Here is a 26,584-nt window from a genome sequence, read left to right as displayed (position 1 = left end):
CATTTACATATGTATTTATACATATACCTTATGTGCATGTATACATTAGACACAAAAACACGTTCTTCTTGTTTTTGGTTCCCAAGCATATATCCATAGAAAATAAGAAAAAACAAAAATGACATGGTGAACTTTCTTACTCTACACATTTTTTATTTATTTTATTTCTCCTTTTTTTTTTCCGCCCACTTTTAATTTTGCCGAACTATAACATATAATACACATACTTTTATACATTCGCATCTTTCTTTCCCCACGCACCCACCCCCGATTTAGTATACATAATATATGTACATATTTAATTAATAAGACTTATTTGAATGTATTGTTAAATTTATGCATACCTTATAAATATATATATATATATATATATATATAGCACACGCAAGGACGTCATTTTATTATCCAATATTATACCTTCTTGACTGTTATCAAAAATGTTAAACCGTATTTTTAATTGGATTCTTTTTTCTTTAACTTTCTTTTTTGTGTATAAGAATGATCTTGCTATATGCTCCATAAATAATAATCAGGGAGTAAGTATATTTTTTTTTTTTTTCTTTTTTTCAGCAATTTTTTGAGAGATCTATATAAAAATTTATCATGTATATATAGTAACGATTGTCCACAGAATGAGAAAAACAAACGTGTGGGTAGTCTCAAAATTTGAGTCGTGTTTTTGTGTATTTTTTTTTTTTTTTTTTTTTTTTTACAAGATGATATATCATGTATCACATCTTTCTAGTTTCTACAGCGAGTATTTGTAGAACGTACAATTCGCACGAGAAAAAAAAAAAAAGTTTTGCTTATGATTTCTCACGTGTGAAAATGTTGATTTTACTTTATTTTTTGTTATCATCTTACTCCTTTCCTCCCACCTTTGTAGAAGGACAATTTCCTGAACAGAACAATAAACATTTTGAACTCTGGAAAAAATATAGCAAAGAGATATGGTCATAGCCAATTGAAGCCGGTTCATATTTTGAGTGCCATTGCAAAAAGTGATTATGGTAAAGCACAAAAAGGAAAAAAATTCGAATTAAGGCATCCGTGATAGATATAAACCTTGCTTCTCCCGTTTTACATTTCTAATCACGTGTTTATCGTCTGATTATTACCACCCCCACTCTCTCCTTTAACCGTGCCGTGCATGCAATTTTTTTTTTTTTTTTTTTTTCCGTATCATTTTTCAGGATCCAATTTATTTAAAGAAAACAGTGTAAATGCCAGCAACCTAAAGGAGTATATAGACACTGCCCTGGAACAAACCAGAGCTGGAGCTGTAAGTTCATCTACACATGCATCTATAGATTAGCAGTTTTACGTAACTGATGTTTTTTTTTTTTTTTTTGCGTCTGTTTATGTACTTTTCCATCCCAACACTTCTAAACCACTTGATGATTTTGTTATCCCACTCAAACATATCCCTCTTCAATGCAGCCTCTGGATGGAAAAAGTAAAATTAGTTATTCTGACGAAGTTAAAGAAATATTAGCTGAGGCAGAAATGTTGGCAAATAAATATAAAAGCCAAAAAGTAGATGTAGAACACTTATTAAGTGGTCTAATGAATGATGAACTAGTTAATGAAATATTGAATGAAGTGTACCTTACTGATGAAGCAGTGAAAGGAATTATGAAAAATAAATTTGAAAAAACAAAGAAAGATAAGGATGGAAAATCAGGAGGATTATATATTGAACAATTTGGATCTAATTTAAATGAGAAGGTGAGAAATGGAAAATTACAAGGAATTTATGGAAGAGATGAAGAAATAAGAGCAATTATAGAATCATTATTAAGATATAATAAAAATAGTCCTGTATTAGTAGGACAACCAGGTACTGGTAAAACTACCATTGTAGAAGGATTAGTATATAGAATTGAAAAGGGTGATGTTCCAAAAGAATTACAAGGTTATACAGTTATCAGTCTTAACTTTCGAAAATTTACATCCGGGACATCTTATAGAGGAGAATTTGAAACAAGAATGAAAAATATAATTAAAGAATTAAAAAACAAAAAAAATAAAATTATCTTATTTGTTGATGAAATACATCTACTTTTAGGAGCAGGAAAAGCAGAAGGAGGAACAGATGCAGCAAATTTATTAAAACCAGTATTATCAAAAGGAGAAATTAAATTAATCGGTGCAACCACTATCGCAGAATATAGAAAATTTATAGAAAGTTGTTCAGCTTTTGAAAGAAGATTTGAAAAAATTTTAGTGGAACCTCCATCAGTGGAAAATACTATAAAAATATTAAGATCGTTAAAGAGTAAATATGAAAACTTTTATGGAATTCATATCACGGACAAAGCATTGGTTGCAGCCACCAAAGTTTCAGATAGATTTATAAAGGATCGATATTTACCTGATAAAGCAATAGATCTATTAAATAAAGCTTGCTCATTTTTACAAGTACAATTATCTGGAAAACCAAGAATTATTGATGTAACTGAGAGAGAAATTGAAAGATTAGCATATGAAATTAGTACACTAGAAATGGACGTAGATAAAGTTTCTAAACGAAAATATAATAACCTAATTAAAGAATTTGAAAATAAAAAAGAAGCATTAAAAAAATATTATGAAGAATATGTCATATCAGGTGAAAGATTAAAAAGAAAAAAAGAAGCAGAAAAAAAATTAAATGAATTAAAAGAATTAACACAAAATTACATTAATGCTAATAAGGAACCCCCTATCGAATTGCAAAATAGTTTAAAAGAGGCTCAAGAAAAACATATGGAAGTGTATAAAGAAACATTAGCTTATGTTGAAGCCAAAACACATAATGCTATGAATGTTGATGCAGTTTATCAAGAACATGTTTCTTACATCTATTTGAGAGATTCTGGTATGCCTCTAGGTTCTCTATCATTTGAATCATCCAAAGGTGCATTAAAATTGTATAACAGTCTTTCCAAATCAATTATTGGTAATGAAGACATTATCAAATCTTTAAGTGATGCAGTAGTGAAAGCAGCAACAGGGATGAAAGATCCTGAGAAACCCATAGGAACCTTTTTATTTTTAGGACCTACGGGTGTAGGTAAAACTGAGCTAGCCAAAACATTAGCTATTGAATTATTTAGCTCTAAAGACAACCTTATCCGTGTTAACATGTCAGAATTTACAGAAGCACATTCTGTTTCAAAAATTACTGGTAGTCCACCTGGTTATGTAGGATTTAGTGATTCTGGTCAGTTAACAGAAGCAGTTAGAGAAAAACCACATTCAGTTGTTCTTTTTGACGAATTAGAAAAGGCACATCCAGATGTTTTCAAAGTTCTTTTGCAAATATTAGGAGATGGTTACATTAACGATAACCACAGAAGAAATATTGATTTCTCCAACACAATCATCATTATGACATCCAACTTAGGTGCAGAATTATTCAAAAAGAAATTATTTTTTGAAGCAGATAATTCTGATACACCAGAATACAAACGTGTTTTTGAAGATATCAGAATTCAACTTATAAAAAAATGTAAAAAAGTTTTTAAACCAGAATTTGTAAACAGAATTGACAAAATTGGTGTCTTCGAACCTCTAAGCAAAAAGAACTTACGAGAAATTGTAAAACTAAGATTTAAAAAATTAGAAAAACGTTTAGAAGAAAAAAATATACATATATCTGTTTCGCAGAAAGCAGTGGATTACATTATTGACCAATCCTATGATCCAGAATTAGGAGCTAGACCAACTCTTATATTCATTGAAAGTGTTATTATGACAAAGTTCGCCATTATGTATTTGAAGAAGGAGCTAGTTGACGATATGGATGTCCATGTAGATTATAGCAAGTCTACTAATAATTTGATTATAAATCTTACAACAGTGTAGTAGAAGAGACGTCACGAAGAAACATGCAAGTGGGAGAAGAGACAGAAAATGAAGTATGTAAAGATTTGAAGATGACATAATATAGTATACACATTTATTGGAAGTGAATATCACATTGATATGGTATAGGAAGTTGTCTCTCCAGTTCATTTCTTTTCGTTCATTTTACATTATTTTACGTTATTTTAGTTTATTTTCATATTTTTATTATTTTTTTTTTTTTTCTTTTTTGAATTGCCACCCCATCTAGTACTTTTAAATAATTGTAGAAAAATGCAGGATATATCGCACATGTGAAAATGTTTTTGTGTTTTTTTTTTTTTATTTTAATATAACACTACATTGTTTAAAAGCACGTGTTGTGTATTATATCCCTATATGTTATATTCGTATGTCTATATGTCTACATTTTTTTTTTTTTTTTTTTTTTTTTTTTTTTTTTTTTTTTCTCCTTTTTTTTTTTTTTTATTTTTTTTTTTTTTTTTTTTTTTTTTTTTTTTTTTTTTTTTTTTTTTTTTTTTTTTTTTTTTTTTTTTTTTTTTTTTTTTTTTTTTTTTTTTTTTCATTATCTTCCTGCATTTTTATAATTAATACTTTTGTTTTGATCCCCAAGCATATGTTTGTATTTATACACCTATTTGTGTATGTTTATATTCATATGTATTTTTCACAACTTTTTAAGTTTACATTTATTTATATATATGAGAAATTTTGTTTTTCAATTTTTAATTCATTTTGTTTAACCTTCTATAAGTAAAATTTTTGATAACTTTTTAATTTTTTCAATTTTTTTTTTTAAATTAATATAACTAATAACAGAAAATCATGGAAGAAGGGAAGGTGTGGAGAAAAAAAAAAAAAAAAAAAAAAAAAAAAAGGTATTAATTATCCTCCCTCCCCCCTCACACACATTTCATAACTCTGTAAGATAGAGTGGGTATCATCATAATATATATCTCCACCCCTATTCGTATCTCTTTTTTTACAATAACATTAAAGCTGATTTAATGGAACTAGGTATAAAAAGCGACAGTGAACCAAACACTCAAACGCACCCCATTGTTATAACAAACTTTTTTCCCCCGTGTGCAAGCATATATTTTATACATGACTATTTTTATACATATTTACTTGTTCTCATACAATTTCATTTATTAATTGATAACACAAGAGCTAGGGGTCTTTTATTGTTGAACACGGGATGATAAGGACAGGTGAAATTTTGCTGACCCTTTAAAAAAAAATAAAGGAATAAAATGGAGAACTGAATTGTCAATTTGGAATAATCTTTCTTTCAAATTGTGTCACTTTATCACAGGTTGAACTGGCACGTTGAAGGAGAACGGCAAAACTGTGTGAATACATTGATACATACATTCATACATTCGTACATTCATATGTATGTGCACGTGCATATATATATATATATATATATATATATATATATATATATATACATATTCATACAACGGAGATTGAACTTATTACTGAGTAGCCTGCGTGGAATCATATCGTGCCGAACACTGTGGTATGTGGCAAGCATTTCCTGGTTATCATTTTCACATATATACACACACACACTCAGAACTTACATAATCACTCATTTTAAAATGCCTCTATGTGCCAATTGTAAAACTACTCATTTGACAGCAGCAGAAAAACGTCGTGTTGTCTGTATTATATATAAAAGATATGTAAAAAAAAAAAATGTATACCACGCTTTTCAGTTTTGTCCCCTTCATTTAAAAAAAAGAAAAAGTACAAAACGAACAGAATGGACAAAATGAACAGAATGGACAAAATGAACAGAATGGACAAAATGAACAGAATGGACAAAATGAATTGTATAAGCAGAAAATGTATCCAAAGTACTCTCCTCTCTCCCCTTTTCATCATTTCCCATCAAATAAGCTATGTGGAGAAAAATGTAACGACATTTAATGTTCTTCATTTTTCCTCCATTAGGAAATTACTCTGATTCGTGGGGGGAGTTGCTGGTAGTGAAAAAAGCTGGAAAAATTCTCTCTTTTTATTACCTAAAAACCGTATGAAATTTTTTGTTTGTTACAGTGCGTTGTACATTTGAAAAGAAACATTTTTTTTTCCTTCTTTTCCCTTAAAATGTAGCAAGCAATATTCATTAGCTGTTGATTTGTTTGTTTGGTTATCTGTTCGTTTTTTAAGTAGTCTATATCCCTGTTAATTCCACTTTTCTCACTTTTACAACATCAATGTGTCATTTCTATGGAGGGGCAAAAAAAATAGTAATCCCTCTCCCATTCCATCAGTTCCTCAAACACTCATTCATTTTTTTTTTTTTTTTTTTTTTTTTTTTTTTTTTTTTTTTAAAAAATTTTTTTTTTTTTTTTTTTTTTTTTTTTTTTTTTTGTTTGTAAACAAAATAAGTGTGTGAAATGAATCATCGAAATGATATTGGAATTAAAATGCGCGTGAAAAAATGAAAAAAAAAAAAAGAATGAAAATCATTTATTTCACACAATTTCGTTATATACATAACATTTGTCATAAAATGGAATTAAGCTAATTTGTTTTTAAAAAAAAAAAAAAATAAAAGAAAAGGAAAAAGGCTAATTTTATAGGTTTTTTTTTTTTTTTTTTTTTTTTTTTTTTTATATATATAAGTAGCTAGCTAAAATATTTTTTTTTCATTTTTTTTCCATTTTTTTTCCATTTTTTTTCCATTTTTTTTTTTATTTTACACTCCCCTTCGTTTCGATCTATACACGCAAATGGTGTTGTATATATTTTTTTTGGGACTTGTGAAAGTTTATATGTTTGTATATGGAATTTATCTCTACATAATACGTACATATATATATACATATATACCTATGTAAATGTCATTTCCCATTCCCACCCCCCCTTTTTGTGTAATACATCCAGATGAAAAAAATGCAGGAAATGAAAAACAAAACTGAGTGAAATCAATTATTCAGTACACTAACATAAGCAAATTCACAAACAAAACTGCATGAAATATATGTCAAAATGTTGTTTCATTCAGATAACTTGTAGCTGTAGCTGTTGCTGTTTTTTTTTTTTTTTTTTTTTTATGATTTTTTCCATCTAATGTGACATGCGTAAAAATATATACAAAAGTGAAATTTTTAGTTATTATTAATTATATATATATATACACTTTGCGTTCGTTTTTTTTTTTTTTATTTGATATAAGTGGGGACAATACGAATTAAGCCGCGTTCAAACCCCCCCCCCCCCCTTCTATTTTTTCCTGTTTACATTCCTCCCATTTTACGCTTCCTTTTTTCCTTCAAATATAAACCTCGTTCAACTTTTCACTTCACTTTCTCACAAAAGTGTTATTATTGTATATTTGTACGCGCATACACACGTATATATATAATTCATGAATACTTATCACATAAATAATACATGCATAACATAACATTATATGTATTTAAGCCTCTTTAGAGAGAGAGGGGAGAGTAAAAAAAAAAAAAAAAAAAAAAAAAAAAACACTTGATAGCCAAAGCCTTTTCGCTACTTGCGCTATTTCGTAAATAAATATACATCCATATATATTTTATATTTTTATGTTTTTTTTATTTTTTTCGTTTCATATAATAAATGTAAAGTAAAAAATTTTGGATTGTTTCTCACAACAGCATTTGCTGCAATTTTGTAATAATATTTCGCTAATAATTTTTCCGTTCGATAATAAATAATGAAATAAAAAAAAAATGATTCGACCAATGGAGGTATATTTTAGAACATCCATATATTTTTAATGCTCATACGTGAAAGCCTATATTATATGCTTTTATATGTCATATGTATGTTTATGAATGAAAAGAAGCTTTGTCCCCCAATTTTTAGCACATATGAACGTTACGAATTTTTGGGGAGATAAGCCGGCACCATGCTATCTCGATACACATATAATATACATTCATCTAGGTAGAGCTTGTATGCATACATAACACATGCACGAATGGAATATATATATATATATATATATATATATATATATATATGTAGATATAGATAGATCTACGTGTAAATAAATCTACATATACATGCACCCAACATCAGGCCGTATATATGATCCACCCGAATAAATTCTGATGTTGAAGCATAGAGATACTATATATATATATATATATGTATATCCCTTTTGTTAAACATGATGAAGGAACAAATATAAGATGAAAAAATTTAAAAATAAAGTACATCGCTATATTTTTGTACTTCATTTCATGTTACTACATATTTTAAACTTTTTCCCCTTATTGAACATTTGTTTTTGAAGTACAACTGCATGTTAATGAAGAGACAAGTGTAGGAATATAAATCCATGTACACTCTTGACCCCTCAATAACGTATACTATTGTCATTCATTTATACACCCTGTGGTAGTACATTCCCTTTTTTTTTTTTGCTTGCATTTTCATAAAAAAAAAAAAAAAAAAAAAAAAAAAAAACATGTACGTACACGTGTGTATACTTAGTTAATCCGATTCCCACTGTGTGTACATTATTTTATTATTATTTAATTTTTCTGGCATATATATAAAAAAAAAAAAAAAAAAAAATGAGGAAAACAAGGAATATTTTAAGCATTGGTCTGATTTTGTTGAATACCATTTATGTAAATCTAATACGAGGTGATTTGCCATCACATGTAGAAATAAGAAACATATTAGGAAAATGGAAAATATATAAAACCCAAACATCTCCCACAATGACTACGTGTGGATCAAGTCAACCCAATAGCAATTCTCTCAATGTGAAAATTACAGATTATAAGAAATATTTACTTGATAACCACTACAAATTTACAGAAGAATTTCATGTGATTTTATCAGATGACTTTGTACATTATGGTGATATATATGACACAACCGGCAATGAACATCGAAAAAATTGGAACGTTTTGGTTGTCTATGATGAATATAAGAAAAGAATTGGTACTTGGACAACCATATGTGATGAAGGGTTTGAAATAAGATTAGGTAATGAAGTATATACAGCATTTATGCATTATGAACCAACAGGAAATTGTGATGGAATTAGGGATGATGATTGTACAGATTCGAATGGAAACACGGATTGTTATGTGACAAATTTTAATAAAATTAGATTCGGATGGGTAGATATATCAAAAAAGGAAGGTGAAAAATTGTATGGTTGTTTCTATGCTGAAAAGGATCATAAAACCGGAGAAAAGAATAAAGACATTGCTAGTAATAATAATCAACCTAAGGAGCCTGTGATAAAATCAGAAAAAGAAGCAGTACAATACAACAATTCGGTTCACGTAGAAATGAATAAGGACTCTGCAAATAATGAGACAAATATTGATAGTTCATTAAATGCACACAATTTTTTACAGAACTCAAAATCCCGTGACACAACGATATTCAGTCCTGTTAATAAACCAACATATACGAAAAAAAAAAATATGAAAATAAATGAAAATAGTGAATTATATTGGCATAAAATGAAACACCATGGGAAGAAAAAACCAATAACGAAAGAAATGGTCATGAATTCGAGACAGAGATATGCATGTCCATGCAATAATGATGAACAGGTAGATGATGTTATAAACAATGGAGGAGATAGTCCAGATAAACCAGTTTCACCAGTAACACTTGTGCAGTTAGGAAGTAATAGCAATGATAGCCAAACGAATGAAATGGATTTAGAAAATTATGAAGACACAGAAAAATCGCCACATAGAGAACTAGAAATATATGAACTTCCAAAAAATTTCACTTGGGGAGATCCATTTAATAAAAACACAAGAGAATATGATGTGACCAATCAATTGTTATGTGGTTCTTGTTATATTGCATCCCAAATGTATGTATTTAAAAGAAGAATTGAAATAGGACTTACAAAAAATTTAGATAAAAAATTTTTAAACAATTTTGATGATGTTTTGTCTATGCAAACAGTTCTTTCTTGTTCATTTTATGATCAAGGATGTAATGGTGGATATCCATATTTAGTTTCAAAAATGGCAAAACTTCAAGGAATTCCATTGGATAAAGTGTTCCCATACACAGCTACAGATGAAACATGTCCGTACCATATAAATAAATCTTATGATTTGTCAGAAGCTGATAAAAAAAAAGATTCTTCAAATAAGAAAGGAGGAGAAGTAGTAGCACCAACTCCTACGACCAATCTGAGACAAATAAACGCAGTAATGTTCAACAAAAACAAGAAGCATTATGATATGCATGAACATTTTTCTAATTTCATAAATGATGATCCAGATAAATGGTATGCAAAAGATTACAATTACATTGGAGGTTGTTATGGTTGCAATCAATGTAATGGAGAAAAAATTATGATGAATGAGATGTATAGAAATGGCCCTATTGTTGCTTCTTTTGAAGCGTCCCCAGATTTTTATGATTATGAAGATGGAGTTTATTACGTAGAAAATTTTCCACATGCAAAGATATGTACGGTAGATAGTAAGAAGGAGAACTATATTTATAATATCACAGGTTGGGAAAAGGTAAATCATGCTATTGTATTAGTTGGTTGGGGAGAAGAAGAAATCAATGGAAAACTATACAAGTATTGGATTGGTAGAAACAGTTGGGGAAAAACTTGGGGAAAGGAAGGATATTTCAAAATTATCAGAGGTATCAATTTTAGTGGTATTGAAAGTCAGTCACTTTTTATTGAACCAGATTTTACTCGAGGTGCAGGAAAGGTTCTTTTGGAAAAACTGAAGAATGAGTGAGAGAGGACAAATGGGAAGGAAGAAAGCAAGCTTCTCCCCCCCCCTTTCCCCCCCATAATATCTCCCTATGTATTTCTTTTTATGTGTATAAACCCGTAACTCCAAAATTGGAAAAAAATGTTTATTTATGCTAAAGTGGGTGGAGGGAAAAGGATAATACAAGACAAGACAAGACAAGACAAGACAGCAAGCCCATTTTTCCCCTTCACAAGCCCCCACAGGGGGGGGGGGGGGGGAAGAGCGGGTCTACTAGCATATATAATTATGAACTCAGAAATTTTTAAGTCTCAAATTTAAGCCATTACTGATTCTGTCTGCATGCTGTATGTGTATGTATATATTTACATATTTACATACGTATTTACATACGTATTTGTATATTTATTTGTATATATTTATTTGTATATATTTATTTGTATATATTTATTTGTATATATTTGTTTGTATATATTTATTTTTCCGTCATGTTGTTATGTACGTATTTATGATGTACACATATATGCCCTTCCGCTTTTCTTCCATTATTCGTCTTTAAATGATGTATTACCCCCCCCCCCCCCCCCCCCCGTATCTATTAAATTAAACTTTTAAAGAAAAAACACTTTTTAAATGTATATATAAAAGGAACACTCGCAAAAACCGCTTTTAATTAACCCCAAACTTATATGAAAGTTCTTATTGTAGTTCAGCAATGCATGTTATTATAGATAACTAATGCAAGGTTTTTTTTTTTTTTTTTTTTTTTTTCCCCCCCCCCCCCCCTCGTTAAAATGAGCTGTGTGTCAGAAATGATCATTTTTAAATAACCATATGGAAGGAAAATAACCTAATTTCTTCATCCCTTCTTATGGAGAAATGGAAAAAAAATGTCGGTGCATTTTTGCCCACTAAGCACACATGCACTGTCGTATGTGAAAAAAAGAAAAAAGGAGGGAAGGGATGAAAAAAAAGTCAAACATTCATCTTCAGTTGAGTAAAATCTGAAACAAAACCTAAAGCAATGGTCACCGCGTACGTAAAGGCAACATAAACACACAAAGGAGAACATATTCTTTTTTTTTTTTTTTTTTTTTCTTATCCGATTCGAATTTCTCATGGATTCTGACCAGTGTTGATTTCATAATATGCCTAACTGAATTCTTTTTCCTTTTTTTTTTTTTTTTTTTTTTTTTTGCACATATAACTATAACTTTGAGTTTTTACTAACGTACAGTTCTTATTTCTGAATGTTAAAGAAAAGGAAGAGAAGTTCCGAGTTGATATATAAACTGACACGGTGTGTTTTTTTTTATATATAGATTTTTCCAATACCACTCAAAACAATCTGAGAAACATGAAACTGCACAAACCTAGGGTATATGTATCCTCATCTCTATTTTCATATTCACACTAACATAAAATAAAAATAAACTAAGGCTCCAAAAAGGGTGCTATCAAGAAATGAGAAACACAGGAAGATAACACACAACATTGAGAAGAATCCTCAAAAAAAAAAGAGAAAAATATCAAACGAACTGACAAACACCAGTGCACCACATTTCGAAATGGGGGTTCCCAATTTGCTACAGAATTACAACATTAATCTCCTTTGCTACAAAAATTGTTGCATCTAGGAAATGTAGAATATATGAAATATTCACGTGCGAACAATTTTGTGACATTCTTATAAGTTCACGAAGCTGTCCTTACAGACATACACAGAGAATACACACACACACACACATATATATATATATATATATATATATATATATATATATATATATTATGTACTACATGTAATAGAACAACTGTGCATATTTACAAGATGGTTAATAGAGAAGATCTGGAAGAGAACGAGGAGGAGGACGATTTGAGGCTTAAGCCTCGTTTTGTCTTAAATCGATTCCTGCACAACATATTTTGCTGCCATGCTTTTCGACGGGTTAGTTTAAAATGGAATGCATAGATAGAAATCATCACAAGGATTTTTTTTTTTTTTATTTTTTCTTATCAAAATTATGTGGAGCGTCTTTTTCCATTCCATAAGCATTAATCGATGCCACATGAGGGGGGTGGGGGGGGGGGGGCATTCTCATTTTTGTGTCATTTGTTTAGTTGCTCCATGGTTCATTTGCGTTTTCTCTACTTCGACTCTACGTCTCTACTTCTTCTCCACTTCTCTACCTTTTGGCTATTTTTGCACATTTGTCTCCCTCCGTTCACACGCAGGCGATGAAAGAGGCCCCAAAGTGGAGGAGGAAAATGGAAATCCTGATCCTTCTACTAATCGGAGTGCTGAGTTTTCTAATTAGACTCTTCTCAGTCATCAGAAATGAAGCAATAATACACGAATTCGATCCATATTTCAACTATAAATTAACAAGAATATTAAAGGAAAAGGAATTCTATGAATTCTGGAATTATTTTGATGAAAAATCTTGGTTTCCACTTGGAAGAACAACAGGGCAAACGTTATTTCCTGGGTTGATGGTAACTATTCTTTTTATTTATCAAATATGTCATTACAGTAAATTCTTAATTGATTTAAAAAATTTATGTATATATATAGGACCCATATTCAGTTTTTTAACATGTATAATAACATATTTATTAACAAAAGAGATACATCATTTTGGAGGAACAGGGTTAATAGCTTCATTATTTGTTTCAATATCTCCATCTCATGTTTCAAGAACAGTTGCAGGTTCTTATGATAATGAATCTATTGCAATATTTTTATTACTTGTATGTATATATAACTGGGTTAGATGCTTAAAAAAAGGTACTCTATTGTCTGCTTTGATAACCTCACTAAGTACATATTACATGGCCTTATCTTGGGGTGCATATATATATATTACAAATTCGGTTAGCTTATACATGTTGATACTCATAATAATGAAAAGGTATACTGTAAAAAATGTAATTGTTTTTAATGTGTATTATGTGCTGACAACAGCTTTATGTCTTACCATTCCATGTATTCATAAATCCGTTTTTATTAGCATTGAACATTTAGGTACTCATGCAATTTTTGTTTTAACCAATATGTTACTACTCTTGCGTCATGTAATTCTTTGTTTAAATATGGATGAAGAAAAATTTGCAAATAATTTTATTAAAATATGTTTTATTTTTTTTATTTTAATTTTTAAATTTATAATCTTTACGAACAAATTGTCATGGAATCATAGGTCTAGAACATTATTAGATCCCACATATGCATCTAAACACAATCCAGTTGTTGCATCTATATCTGAACATCAACCAACTACTTGGTCTTCTTATTTTTTTGATGTGCATCTAGTTTTGTTATTTGTGCCAATTGGTCTATATGAATGTCTAAAAAAACAAGCATCAATAGAGTCCTTTTTTTTAGGTATCTTTTCATTACTCTCTTTGTATTTCTCAGCACTCATGGTTAGACTACTCCTCATATTCTCACCCATTGCCAGTATCTTGAGTGCTATTGGATTGTCTTCAATCATATCTCGGTACGTCCGATTTCTGAGAATCCCACCAGACACATTTATCGCATCTCTCTTCGTGGGACCCGAGACCTGCACCGGCACCACTGAGGGAAGCGAGTTGAGCAAGTTAAGTGTGATAAGTGATGAGATGAGAACCGAGTCAATTGGTGAGACTAAAATCGAATCAATTGGCAAGACTAAAACCGAGTCAATTGGTGAGACTAAAATCGAATCAATTGGCAAGACTAAAACCGAATCAATTGGTGAGACTAAAATCGAATCAATTGGCAAGACTAAAACAGAATCAATTGGCAACTCCAGTAGCTTGTTAAGTGGCTCGTCAAGCGAGGAGATGGGAACGAGTGAAGAAGAGGAAGAAATAAGAAAACTAAACTTCAACAGAACCGAGAAGAACAGCGTGTCGATCGTGCTAAGTTTGTGCATATTAATAGTGCTAGCATACTTTGTAATTTTGTCTGTTTTGCACTCCACATGGTGTTCATCCGTTGCATATTCAGAATCGAATATAATATTTTACAGTAGAAATGAAAATGGAGAAAGATATATAAATGATGATGTAAGGCAGATGTATAAATGGATTTATGAAAATACGGAACCCGATTCTAAAATAGTAGCTTGGTGGGATTACGGATATCAGTTAAACGTTATGAGTGATAGAATAACCTATGTTGATAATAATACATGGAACAATATGCACATAGCAACAGTAGGTTTGATTCTAAGTGTAAATGAAAAACAAGCATATGAATATTTGAAAAAGTTAGATGCAGATTATATACTAGTATCATATGGAGGATACTCCAAAAATTCATCAGATGATTTAAATAAATTCTTATGGATCCTAAAAATAACAAATAAAAAGTTTAATCATATTAACCCATTGCTTTATTATTATCATGATCAGTATCACCCTCTTGGAAAAAATGCATCCACTTCCATGTCTAATAGTCTACTATACAGACTTTCATATTATAATATATCCAACTCTAAAATAAAAGGATATGATTATGTACGCAAGCTGCAGGTACCAGAGATTAAAGAGTTAACTCAATTCGAGGAGGTTTTTACATCAGATGTATGGGGATTTAGATTGTACAAAGTTAGGGATTACATCTAATGACCGGTAATAAAAAAAAAAAAAAAAAAAAAAACGGAACGTCTCAAACGTAGGCACAGTTGTGTTCAGATGTCAACTTCTATATGAACATCTATCTGTTCCACGTCACATTATGTATGTATGCATGTACTTTTTTTGTTTTTATATTTAATTGCATTATATGCATAACTTAGTTTTTTTTTTTTTTGAGAACTTGTTACATTTTGTGAAAATTCATGCTCGCTAACAACTTGGACAACTGGTGTGTATTACGACTGCCAAATTAAGGGGTAGCCATTCGATCATTATCTTTCATTTTGTTTTCTCAATACTTAGTTGTAATGTTATTAAGGCTGATCAAAAAGAACAGCTTGGTAGAAAGTGTGCGTGGGAGAAGCTAGTATACATGGGAGTGTTATATGCGTGGCATCTGATAAAAAAGCACAGATTTTTTTTTTTTTTCCATCCCACATACACACTATCTATATGCAGATGTTTGTTCATACAAACGTTCATGGTGCATAGATCAAATTTATTAAATTGATTTGTAATCATTCTGTTGCATTAACAAAAACATGTGAAGACAAGAAGACGCCTGCAGGGCGTGATGAGTAATGTGGTGAAAGTTCTTTTTGAAGTTATGACAAAAATTAGGACAACAAAAACAAAGCAAAATATGCGATAAATATGCTAGACATGTGTGCAGAAATATTCAATGAGGAATATACAATGGATAATGTATTAAACATATGCAACAACAAAATGGAAAAAAAAAAAAAAAAAAAAAAAAACTAAATCACAATGGTGACACAAAAAAGGTTGTAGAAAAATAACAATAATTTCTACTCTAAATTTTCAAAATAAAAACACACTTAGCAGATGTGAGATTATGCATCTGTTGGAGAAGGGGTGTATATCTGATGACATCTAAAAAAGGTGACAAACTAGTTCCACTGCAGGAAGGGGAGGGGAGGAGAAAAAAGGGCTCAAGATAATAATGTCGAATAATAAGCAATGGGGGATTTCAAATCAAGAAGGATGATGTTATACATACATGCACATACATACACATACATACACATACATACACATACATACACATACATACACATACATACACATACATACATATATGCATACATTTTAAACCTTTACGCAGCACTGCAGAGAGTAGGATTATTTTTTGAGTTTGTCTATTTTTTCTTCTTCCGGCAAAAGGGGAACCAGTGTGAGAGATAACAAAAGGCAGAATCCACAAATAAAAATATAAAAACTTAAATTATCAAAATTGTAACTATCAATTTTTAAGAGATATGTTAAAAAGGATGAAGTTCCTTTTTTAGTTAAGGAACCCATATTTTTAACACTTAAAATAGTTGCAAAAACACTAGCTTCTAACCCTGGTTGACATATATTTGCTGTTAAAATGAATAGAGGTAAAAGTTGAATTTCTGTAATGGCTTCTATTAAGAAACCTCCACTTAAGACAAATAATTCATTTGAAATTCCAAAATATGTATTTATTTTTTCAGTTAACATTATAGGTGATATATAAATTGGAAAAGAAATGAGTGTTGTAAGAATTAATGTTTTCTTCAATCCTTGATTTTTTAAAAATAATCGATATATTATTATTCCAATTAATGAAGCAATACCATATGTCAGTCTCAATGTTCCCATAAAGGATGGTCTAAATCCTAATTTATTTGTACAAAAGAAAAAAAAAGCATCATCATAATCTGGGCCTGACATGTATACAAAAATGTATAAAAAAGGTCCTAAGAATATTGGTGTATTGACAAATTTTATAAGATCTTGTAATTGACTAATTATATTTTTATTAGTTGCATATTCCTTTTCTTTTAAAAATAAACAAGATATGGATATGATTAATGGAAATAAGGATGTAGCTATAAATATATATTCTCTTGGCATTCTTTCCAAAAAATATCCTGAAAAATATGCTACTGATAAACTACCTATCGCTTTGGATGCAATAAATTCAGTTACTTTATTTGTTCCTTGAGAGTATGTTTTCCCAATCGAACTTTCAACAACTAATGCTTCTGCCACTGTTGTACAGAATGATGCACATAGAGATATAAAAAATAAAATTAAGGTTGCTTGGAATACTGACAAATGTAAAAATGCTAATGCTAAAAAATTCAATGACTGAAACAGACTAAACAAAAACAAATATGGCTTTCTTCTCATCCCAAATACTGAAACAGAATCTGTAACTAAAGCAATCGCTGGTTTTAAAATAAATGGAATATATGGATACATCAATATCAGTGATACTTGATATGGTGTTAATCGGAAATAATCTTTAAATAAATAATATATTGCTAAAGATGCCAGGTGTGTAAGTCCATCTGACAAACCAACTAGGTACACAACAATCTGTGTAAAATCCACATTTCCTTTCTCCTTGGAATCTATTAGTGGCAACTCTTCTCCATTCAATTTGCCTCTCTCCACTATTGGGTCTATAGTCAGATAGGGGTTATTAGATTTCTCAATCATTATCTTGGCTCGTCCTCATGTACACTGTCCTCCTGACATGCAATGAAGTGGTGAGACGGAGTGGTAATGAGGTGACGTGATAATGAGGTGACGTGATAATGAGGTGACGTGATAATGAGGTGACATGATAATGTGATGAAGAGCACACTAGCAGAAGCTGGGCCACGAACTAAATTCTTTTAATTCCTTCATATCGTTTATGCATCTAATAAAAGTGTTAATAAATGCACTTTACAACTTCGTGTAGCTTTCAGAGCAAAAGTTCATATATATATATATATATATATATACATATGAACATGTGCATGTTCGCGTATGTGGTTGTATTTCGTTTTTCTGCAGAGTCTTATCTTTTATGAATAGTGTGTGTTTATTTGGCCGGATTGAGTACCTTCTTGCAGAGTCTTGGTTCGCAAAGTTATCAATTCTGAAATGTCTCCCTTCCGTATGAGAATATGCTGTACCTGCCTTACTTCTGTGACACAGAAAATGGCTCTTTCTAAAGGAAATATATGAATACGTCAATATGACAAATGTTACCCGTAAAAAAAAAAAAACAGCGTTTTCATAAGTGGTGATATGTGATATGGTTTACATGTGTGACAAATAAAAGAATTTCATCTCATTGTATTTTAACGAAAATTGTCGTAAGGGGTATTACATCAACGGTAAAAACAAAACAAAGAGGTGTATACAAGTATGTATATGTACATATATATATATATATATATATATATATATATATACATATACTGACAAAAAATGGACATGAAAAAATTAAAAATTTTGTGTATCTATGTTCTCGTAATATGTAGTGCGATATTTTTTTTTTTTTTTTTTTTTTTTTTGCAACGGCCGAATTCCTCCAACTTCCACAAAATTTCCGCGTATGTTAAAAAAAAAAAAAAAAAAAAAAAAAAAAAAAAAAAAAAGGGTGGAACGACCCCAGAAATGCAAAACAATTTTCCTTTTCTATACATTTGTTGCTGTGTTTTGTATACCAAAGTTGTCATCGATGTTATCATTTGCTTATTTATTTGTTGACTTGTTTACGTGTCGATTTTTTTTTTTTTTTTTTTCCCCCCTCCCCCTCTCTATTTTGTATGTTTTTTTTGCGAAAAAGCGTGGAGAAAAAGTGGGTATATTATTCCAGAACTGTTCCACACAAACGCACGTAAGCATGTGTTGGGTATGCAAATCCATATACACACCTCTACCTATGGATACATCCACTGTTACATGCGTTGCTACACCTGCTGATATGGGGAGTGGATGCACATATATACCAAACATAACTAGGCGAGAAATGGAGACAAAGTGGGGGAGGTGCGAATTTTTGTGATTGAATATACAAGTAGAGGGGACATTTGTTTTCTTTCAAAAGTCCCCGTGGTATTATATGTATGCACATGATACTAATCATCTGTTTGTGTGGATTCGGGTGAGCTGCACATGTGTACATAAATGTATTAAAAAGGTATATGTGCATATGTTCATGTGTATTTGCATTTATGTGTATACCTTTAAAAAGTTTTTCAAGGAGACCAAATAAATTTGTTTTTTTACGTAAAAACGGGAATTCAAAAATTTTACTCATTTATTCGTCCATTCGTTTGTTGGTCCATTCGTTTGTTGGTCCATTCGTTTGTTGGTCAATTTGTTTGTTGGTCAATTCGTTTGTTGGTCAATTCGTTCGTTGGTCAATTCGTTTGTTGGTCAATTCGTTTGTTGGTCAATTCGTTCGTTGGTCAATTCGTTCGTTCGTTTGTTCATTAATCTATTTATTATTTATTGTTTTTTTCCCTTTTTTTCCTTTTTCTTCCGCTGATTTTTCATGTCCGTTGCGAATGTTGCATTTTTCAAACACTCGAACACAACCCTACGGAAAAAAAAAAAAAAAAAAAAAAAAAAAAATGCAGAAATGCATGAAGCACTTGTCTGTTTTGTCAAATGTGAAACGGCTGTATTGAACACTCCTCCATGTGGTATAAAAAAAAAAAAATTTTCATCATTAGTAACACAGGTTATTCTTTCATGAACAAAACAGTTATTGATCTGTTTCAGGAAAACAAATAAAAATGTATAACTGGTCAGGTAGCATAACGGGAATTCAATTTAGTTTGTACCTCTCTACAGTAATACGTAAGTGATACATATAAGGGGTACGTATACACATATATGCACATTTACATATATACACACATACATGCATATGTATATACTTGACAACATGTGAAGGTAAGTGTACATTTAAGAAGAGGAAACTGTATAGTGTGTGTTATGGCCCTGTAAGTTAGAAGAACTGGGGGGAAATCAGTGATAAAAGCACAGGAAAAAAAAAAAAATCTAAGAAATTTAGAAGATTGGCAATTTAGAAGATTGGCAATTTAGAAGATTAGCAGTTCAGAAGATTGTCAATTCAGAAGATTGTCAGTTCAGAAGATTGTCAGTTCAGAAGATTGTCAGTTCAGAAGACTGTCAGTTCAGAAGATTGTCAGTTCAGAAGACTGTCAGTTCAGAAGATTGGCAATTTAGAAGACTGTCAGTTCAGAAGATTGGCAATTTAGAAGATTGTCAGCTTACATATTAGCAGTTACGAAGCCATGGAAGTAATAAAATAAGAAACAAATCGAAAAAAAAAAAAAAACACACACACACAAAGGCAAAAGGAAAGATTAAAGCAAGGATATAAGAACAAAAATTTGAGTTACGCATTAAGCTCATCATTTCTAACTACTAGATGATTAGCTTACATTCATCTTTTTAATTTTCAAATAATTACACATATGATTGTGCTATTTTATTTTTATTTATTATTTTATTTATTTATTAATTTTTTTTTTTTTTTTTTTTGTACGTTTCTCTTCGTGCAGCTTTGCTGCAATTCCGGATAATTCATCTAACTCGAAATTTTTGTTATTTTCATTTTCTTCTTTATTTTCATCTTTATTTTCATCTTTATTTTCATCTTTATTTTCATCTTTATTTTCATCTTTATTTTCATCTTTATTTTCATTTTTATTTTTTTCTTTATTTTCGTTTTTTCCTTTTTTCCACTTAACGCATTTTGTCCATGACCTGTGTACCAACTTGTTGTGCTTCAGAAAAGGAAAAAAGAAAATTCGTAAAAAAAATTATAATGAGAAACAAAAATAGTTCCTTGCTTATTTACCCGCTTGACTAGATAAAACTCTGCATGCGTGTAAAAAAAAAAAAAATAATAAAATAAAGTTCTTCAGATATAAACAAAATATATGCATTAAGAAGAGTATATTATTGATCCTAAGAGTATAAGAGTGTATCTCATATGTCAATTTAATCACATATCACTATTTTATATGCACACACAAACACACACAAAAACTCTCCTCATCCCCTTTCACTAAAGTGGAAACGGCTTATAAAGCTCCTCCTTTTGACATACGTACAATTCTACCCTATGTATCAGTGATGTGAAACTTCCTTCCTTGTGTGGTTTCATCCGTGATATTTTATATGCATATATATGTATCCGTATGTATGCGTATGTATTTTTTCTGACAAACCCATGCAGTGACGCAAGTGGGGCAAATAAAGGCCTACCCATAAACTCAGAAAAAACAAATTGGTAAAATAAAAAAATTCGACTTTTGATACTAAAGAATTATAGAATTTAAAGAAATATATATTTTAAGAGTACTTATGTTTGCAATTATAAAGAGCCGCATGTGCGAATGTGCTTAAATAGATGTCGAAAAAAGATAGGGAAAAAAAAAAAAAAAAAAAAAAAAGAGAAAGTAGAAGATATTCCACATACTAAGGACATATAAAAAAAAAAAAAAAAAAAAAAGCCGAGAGAGAAGAGGGGCAGCACCACCAAGAGGATGCAAATAAAATCAATGAAAAGAAGAAAAAACACACACATTAACCTCATCAGCTTAGCATGAACGAAATAAAAATTTCGTATTTGAACTATCCAATATATGGAATCGGATCCAATGATAAATATGTGGTTACATCAGGAGGAGGGGGAGGAAAGAATTATGGAATAGAAGACTTATTAGATATAAACACATTTAATGAGAAAGCCAAAAAATTACAAGTTGTGTGGTCAACTACACAACAAAAAGGTGTTGTAGACTCTATAATTTATGTGGATAAATATGACATCTGGTTTGGATCAGTAAGAAATGAATGTGTTATTTTTCAGATAAATGAAGAAACAGGACCAAATATTATTCATAAATTTTTAACAGATTTTAGTGAAAAGAATGCAAGACAAGTAGTTGTAAAATTTTCTGATGTAAGTAATTATATACTAACTGGAGGAGAAGATAAAACTTTAAGGATTTGGAAATTAAAACTTACAAATGATAATAAAGATGGAAACATTGCTGTCGGTAAAAAAAAAGATATATTTATAGAAAATCCATCATCTAGTGCTGTAGAACATGTTGGAGATTTTAAAGGACATGAAGAGTGTATTAAAGATTGTGATATATCCCATGATGAGAAAATAATATGTACTTGTTCAACTGACAAGTCCTTAAAAATTTGGGATGTAAATAATTTTTCTAATTTACATACAGAACAGATGATGAATCCGAAAAATAAGAATGATAAACTAAATTTCCGTTGTTGTAAATTTTTAAAAAATTCTCAAACAATGGATACATTTTTTTACATTTTGTTAACAACTGCGTATACATCTAGGGGAAATAGCTATCTTGTCATTTGGAACATCCATTTTGATGATAAAAAAGAAAAATTTACATGTATAAAAGGAAAATTTATATGGTTAGATGATAGACCATGTTGTAATATTGCTATAAGTAAAAATGAAAAATATCTAGCCCTAGGGTTTAGTACTGGTGCACTCAAAATATACAATGCAAGATATTCTTTATTAGCTCATTATAAAAAACATGATTTACCAATCACTGCTATGTGTTTTATTAAAAATGATAATTATCTTCTTTCTGCTGGGGCAGACTATAGCATAAGTTGTGTTCATATAAATTCATTCAGTTTTCGGTACCTCAGGAAAATATGGAAGTTCTTTATTATTTTCCTTATGATATTAGCACTGTGTATTATTCTCTTGGATTTTTTCAATGTTGGTTATGATCTACGTATGAAGAGTATTATTCAGAATAAGGGAGCAAATCTTAGCAAAAAAAAAAATGTCCATAAGAACAACAAGGGGGGGGGTTCCGGATCATCACCAACAACGGCCTCCCCGGAGGAGGAGTTATGATGAAGTAATATGCACGTGCTGTGCAAAGGGCAGAAGTGCATCCTTGTATCTGTGTGAATCTGCAATATGTGTGAACACAGTTGAATGGATTGAATAAATTACCCACAAAAGTCATTCAGTTTTGAGCTCATCCCTCCTGTCCCCTACCGTTATCCTCATGGGTGTATATATGTATGTGCGAGAGAAGGAGCGAACAGTGCACACGTAAGCAAAAAAAAAAAAAAAAAAAAAAAAAAATTGGAAAAAAATGGGAATAATTTCCTTCACAACTTCCATAAATAGGGGAAGAAAAAGAAAATATTCCAGATTAGGGGGGTATACCCACCTTTTTTTTCACGATGGCAAAGATGGCAAATATTCAAGTTGACACAGCTTCATCTTCTGCAATAGGATTTGCATGTATCGTCACGGATTTTATCACAATATCTTTCACTGGTCTGTTTTTTTCACCTACTGGCTCTGGCATGGTAAATAAAATGGTCGAATGGAGAATGGAAAAATCAGAATCATATATGAATTCCTCTTTCATGGTAAATCACAATTGTGTCTAGGCAACACCAGTGAGGAGAATTCAGACAATGTACTATGGCAGAATGGCAGCAAAACGTGGCCATGCCACAATTTGATCAATATGAGCAGCTCCAGTGGAACCTCTTTCATAGAAGAAATAGCAAAAAAAATAAAATAAAATAAAATATATACATATATATATATATATATATATATATATATGTATAAACATGCATACCATTTTCTAGAACTGATAAAACATCCATTCCATCTATGACCCTAAAAAATTTTATTTTAAAAAAGATGGAAACAATTTTGTATTTTACATCATCCTCTATGAAATTTTTTTTTTTTTTTTTTTTTTTACTAATTTTATCATGTTTTGCATGTGCAATGTGTAATCTATGTGGGGAGTTTTGTTTCTCATGCATATCCTATCAGTTGCACATATGTAAAATATGAATTTCTGTCTTGTCATTTTTTTTTTTTTTTTCTTATTTTAAAATAAGAAAAAAAAAAAAAAAAACATGCTCGAAATATTTTTTATACATATATCAACATAAAACAACAGAATAAAAGCACTAAAACTTTTAATAATTTCATAAAACCCGTTCGAACTATGAATAAATGTTTATCTCAGTAGTAGATATAATTTTTGAAAACACATTTTTTCTCCTTCATGTTTTTATATCCCTCCATTTTATTTGTCTTTTTTTTTTTTTTTTTTTTTTTTTTTTTTTATATTTACTTTCCAAATACTGGGTATACTCCATTAAGATGTGGTTGTCTAGAGTAAGTTATGAAAAACTGAGACCCGTTTGTGTTTGGCTTTCCTTTATTGGCCATGGACAAGGTTCCCCGTTTGTCGTGCTGCATGTGTGAAATTGACAGTGTTTACACACGAGGTGTAATAAAATTGATTTTGTGAGAAGTACAATGATGGTTACATGCATCACTGAGCAAAACATTCGCTTAAGAATACTTAGCGCACGTGTGATGATAACTGTTCAAGGAGAAGTCATAGACAGCTGTGTGTAATCCTTAGTTCAAGAGAGAAAAAAAAAAAATAATAAATAAAATAAAACGAGATAAAATAATGCATGATAAAATAATGCATGATAAAATAATGCATGATAAAATAATGCATGATAAAATAATGCATGATAAAATAATGCATGATAAAACAATGCATGATAAAATAAAGCAAGATAAAATAAAAATTTTAATTTTATCCATTCAAACCTTTAATACTGAGTGAAATTCATCATCGAAATATTTTCCGTAAATACTTTCCCCGCCTTTTCCTGTATTTGTTGGGTCTCCCCCTTGAATGGCAAATCCTTTTATGTTTCTATGGAAATAAGAAACAGAAAAAAAGAAGAAAACATGGAAGAAAAAAAAAAAAAAAAGAAAGAAAAAAAAGTGGGTTATAATGAGGGGATCGATTCATATGTCCATTATAGTACATTTATTAGATATTCTCAAAAAAATGGAAGATTTTTTTCCATTACTATATATATTAATTCAATTCTTAATATAACCTATGAAACTTGGTATTATCATAATATCCTGAGGCACACAGGGCTAAGAAGTTCTGATTGATAAAATGACAAAAAAAGTCACAATGTAATATATATATATATATATATATATACATATGTAGATAGATATATAGATAGATATATAGATAGATAGGTAAAATCATGGCTTATGTTTTTTTGTATCATCAGTTTTACAACACACATTGAGTAAAATAAGGATATAAACTCATTTTATAATCACTTCATCCCCCTCCCCCTTGTTATTTTTTTAATTTTTTTTTTTTTTTTTCTATTTATACCTTGCATGTTTTTGGAGTCTCATAACAAAAAAGTTCTATTTTGATATCTCCATAATTTGTATGTAATGTTAAAGACATTTTTTTAAATATATAAACAAGGGTATTTTATGCTAAAAGGTTATGTTGCTGGGAAAACAATGACTTGGGGCTTTTGTAAACTACGTTAACTCTTATTTGGTTTTTCGATTAAATTGAGCTTCTTTTCTTTAGTTCTATTCACATGTCCATCTGTTCATATCTTACATCTCCTTGTGCATGTTCATGGATTTTATGTGCTTATGTGGATATGAGCCATATATCACATCCCATCTTATTATTTCTCCTTTTTCCAATTTATTATTATCATTTTATTGTTTTATTATTATTTTATTTATTATTTTTTTTTTTTTTTCATATTTATATCTTTAAAATCATGAATAACTCGATAGTTTTTAGCCCTTTCAGGTTTTCACATCATTGGAATTAGCATAATTAACAATATATGAAAACGAAATACAGTGTAATTCTTTCTTCTCATCCTTTCTTCGCGATCCGGCACAATGTTGTGAAAAAGAAGTATATGTAGCAAGTGGAAGTGGAATGGAAGTGCACATATCAGTTCTCACACTATAATGCATTGGAATTGTTCAAGATGGAATTACACTGCTTTCGCTATAATTTCTTCCCGTTTGAGCTTTTTATTTTATTTTTATCAATATGGATGAACTATCCCCGTTCGGCTTAAATGCAAATTTAAATTCTTCAACTACTCTCCTTTTTTCGCATTATTTGTGTAGTCATTCTTCCAAGTGCAAGAATTACTAAATGTATATATATATGTAAAATTTCTATTTTTTCTTTTTCTTTTTTTCCTTTCCCCCCCCCCCCCTTTTTCACACTTTGACACCCTACAACTTTCCAAATAGTCACTAAAATATAAGCTTGTTTGTGTATTTTATTCGACCAAAATTACAACATTTTCTGGGGTCTATAAATTTATGATATTAAGGGTGAAGCTAGCTAAATTGGAATAACATTTAATAGTATTGTGGCAGGGGCAAGTAAAGCATAGATTCATGTAAATAACAGATGTTGCTGTGCAGATAGATGCATGCTGAGAAGATACTGATGGAAACGAGCATATATAGTACATAGGAACAAATAGAAAACAAAGCAATTTTATTATTTTAATATATATATATATATATATATATATTTTTCATTGTATTGTTATAAACTACATGCTCTGTTTAAAAAATTCACACATATAGTGCTAAATAATAGTACATTTTTTTTTGTTTTTTTTATATGTTCGTGTATCTGCGTTTT

The 26,584-nt window shown here is 30.1% G+C and overlaps 6 protein-coding genes across 6 annotated transcripts; 4 read left to right on the top strand and 2 right to left on the bottom strand.

The window, feature by feature from the left end:
* Nucleotides 1-437: 437 nt before the first annotated feature.
* Nucleotides 438-3,849, top strand: PGO_091360 (heat shock protein 101; the record flags this gene model as incomplete). Its single annotated transcript, XM_028687724.1, has 4 exons — nucleotides 438-536; nucleotides 887-1,010; nucleotides 1,194-1,282; nucleotides 1,441-3,849. The coding sequence occupies 4 exons, from the start codon at nucleotides 438-440 to the stop codon at nucleotides 3,847-3,849; spliced, it is 2,721 nt and encodes a 906-aa protein (XP_028543525.1).
* A 4,574-nt stretch (nucleotides 3,850-8,423) lies between these two features.
* Nucleotides 8,424-10,595, top strand: PGO_091350 (dipeptidyl aminopeptidase 1; the record flags this gene model as incomplete). Its single annotated transcript, XM_028687723.1, has 1 exon — nucleotides 8,424-10,595. One exon carries the CDS (start codon nucleotides 8,424-8,426, stop codon nucleotides 10,593-10,595), a length of 2,172 nt encoding a protein of 723 aa, XP_028543524.1.
* Nucleotides 10,596-12,402: 1,807 nt separating this feature from the next.
* Nucleotides 12,403-15,185, top strand: PGO_091340 (oligosaccharyl transferase STT3 subunit; the record flags this gene model as incomplete). Its single annotated transcript, XM_028687722.1, has 2 exons — nucleotides 12,403-12,519; nucleotides 12,807-15,185. 2 exons carry the CDS (start codon nucleotides 12,403-12,405, stop codon nucleotides 15,183-15,185), a joined length of 2,496 nt encoding a protein of 831 aa, XP_028543523.1.
* A 1,155-nt stretch (nucleotides 15,186-16,340) lies between these two features.
* PGO_091330 (folate transporter 2) lies at nucleotides 16,341-17,690 on the bottom strand (the record flags this gene model as incomplete). Its single annotated transcript, XM_028687721.1, has 1 exon — nucleotides 16,341-17,690. One exon carries the CDS (start codon nucleotides 17,688-17,690, stop codon nucleotides 16,341-16,343), a length of 1,350 nt encoding a protein of 449 aa, XP_028543522.1.
* A 3,922-nt stretch (nucleotides 17,691-21,612) lies between these two features.
* Nucleotides 21,613-22,926, top strand: PGO_091320 (guanine nucleotide-exchange factor SEC12; the record flags this gene model as incomplete). The annotated part of the gene is made up of 1 exon (XM_028687720.1): nucleotides 21,613-22,926. One exon carries the CDS (start codon nucleotides 21,613-21,615, stop codon nucleotides 22,924-22,926), a length of 1,314 nt encoding a protein of 437 aa, XP_028543521.1.
* Nucleotides 22,927-23,284: 358 nt separating this feature from the next.
* Nucleotides 23,285-25,354, bottom strand: PGO_091310 (cyclophilin; the record flags this gene model as incomplete). Its single annotated transcript, XM_028687719.1, has 6 exons — nucleotides 23,285-23,385; nucleotides 23,675-23,715; nucleotides 24,185-24,306; nucleotides 24,679-24,787; nucleotides 24,978-25,030; nucleotides 25,277-25,354. 6 exons carry the CDS (start codon nucleotides 25,352-25,354, stop codon nucleotides 23,285-23,287), a joined length of 504 nt encoding a protein of 167 aa, XP_028543520.1.
* Between the last annotated feature and the right edge of the window lie 1,230 nt (nucleotides 25,355-26,584).

The sequence above is a fragment of the Plasmodium gonderi genome (genome assembly GCF_002157705.1).
Source record: "Plasmodium gonderi DNA, contig: Chr09, whole genome shotgun sequence".
NCBI lineage: Eukaryota > Apicomplexa > Aconoidasida > Haemosporida > Plasmodiidae > Plasmodium > Plasmodium gonderi.
The sequence above is the reverse complement of the archived record's forward strand: the minus strand, read 5'-3'. Positions and strand labels throughout refer to the sequence as shown.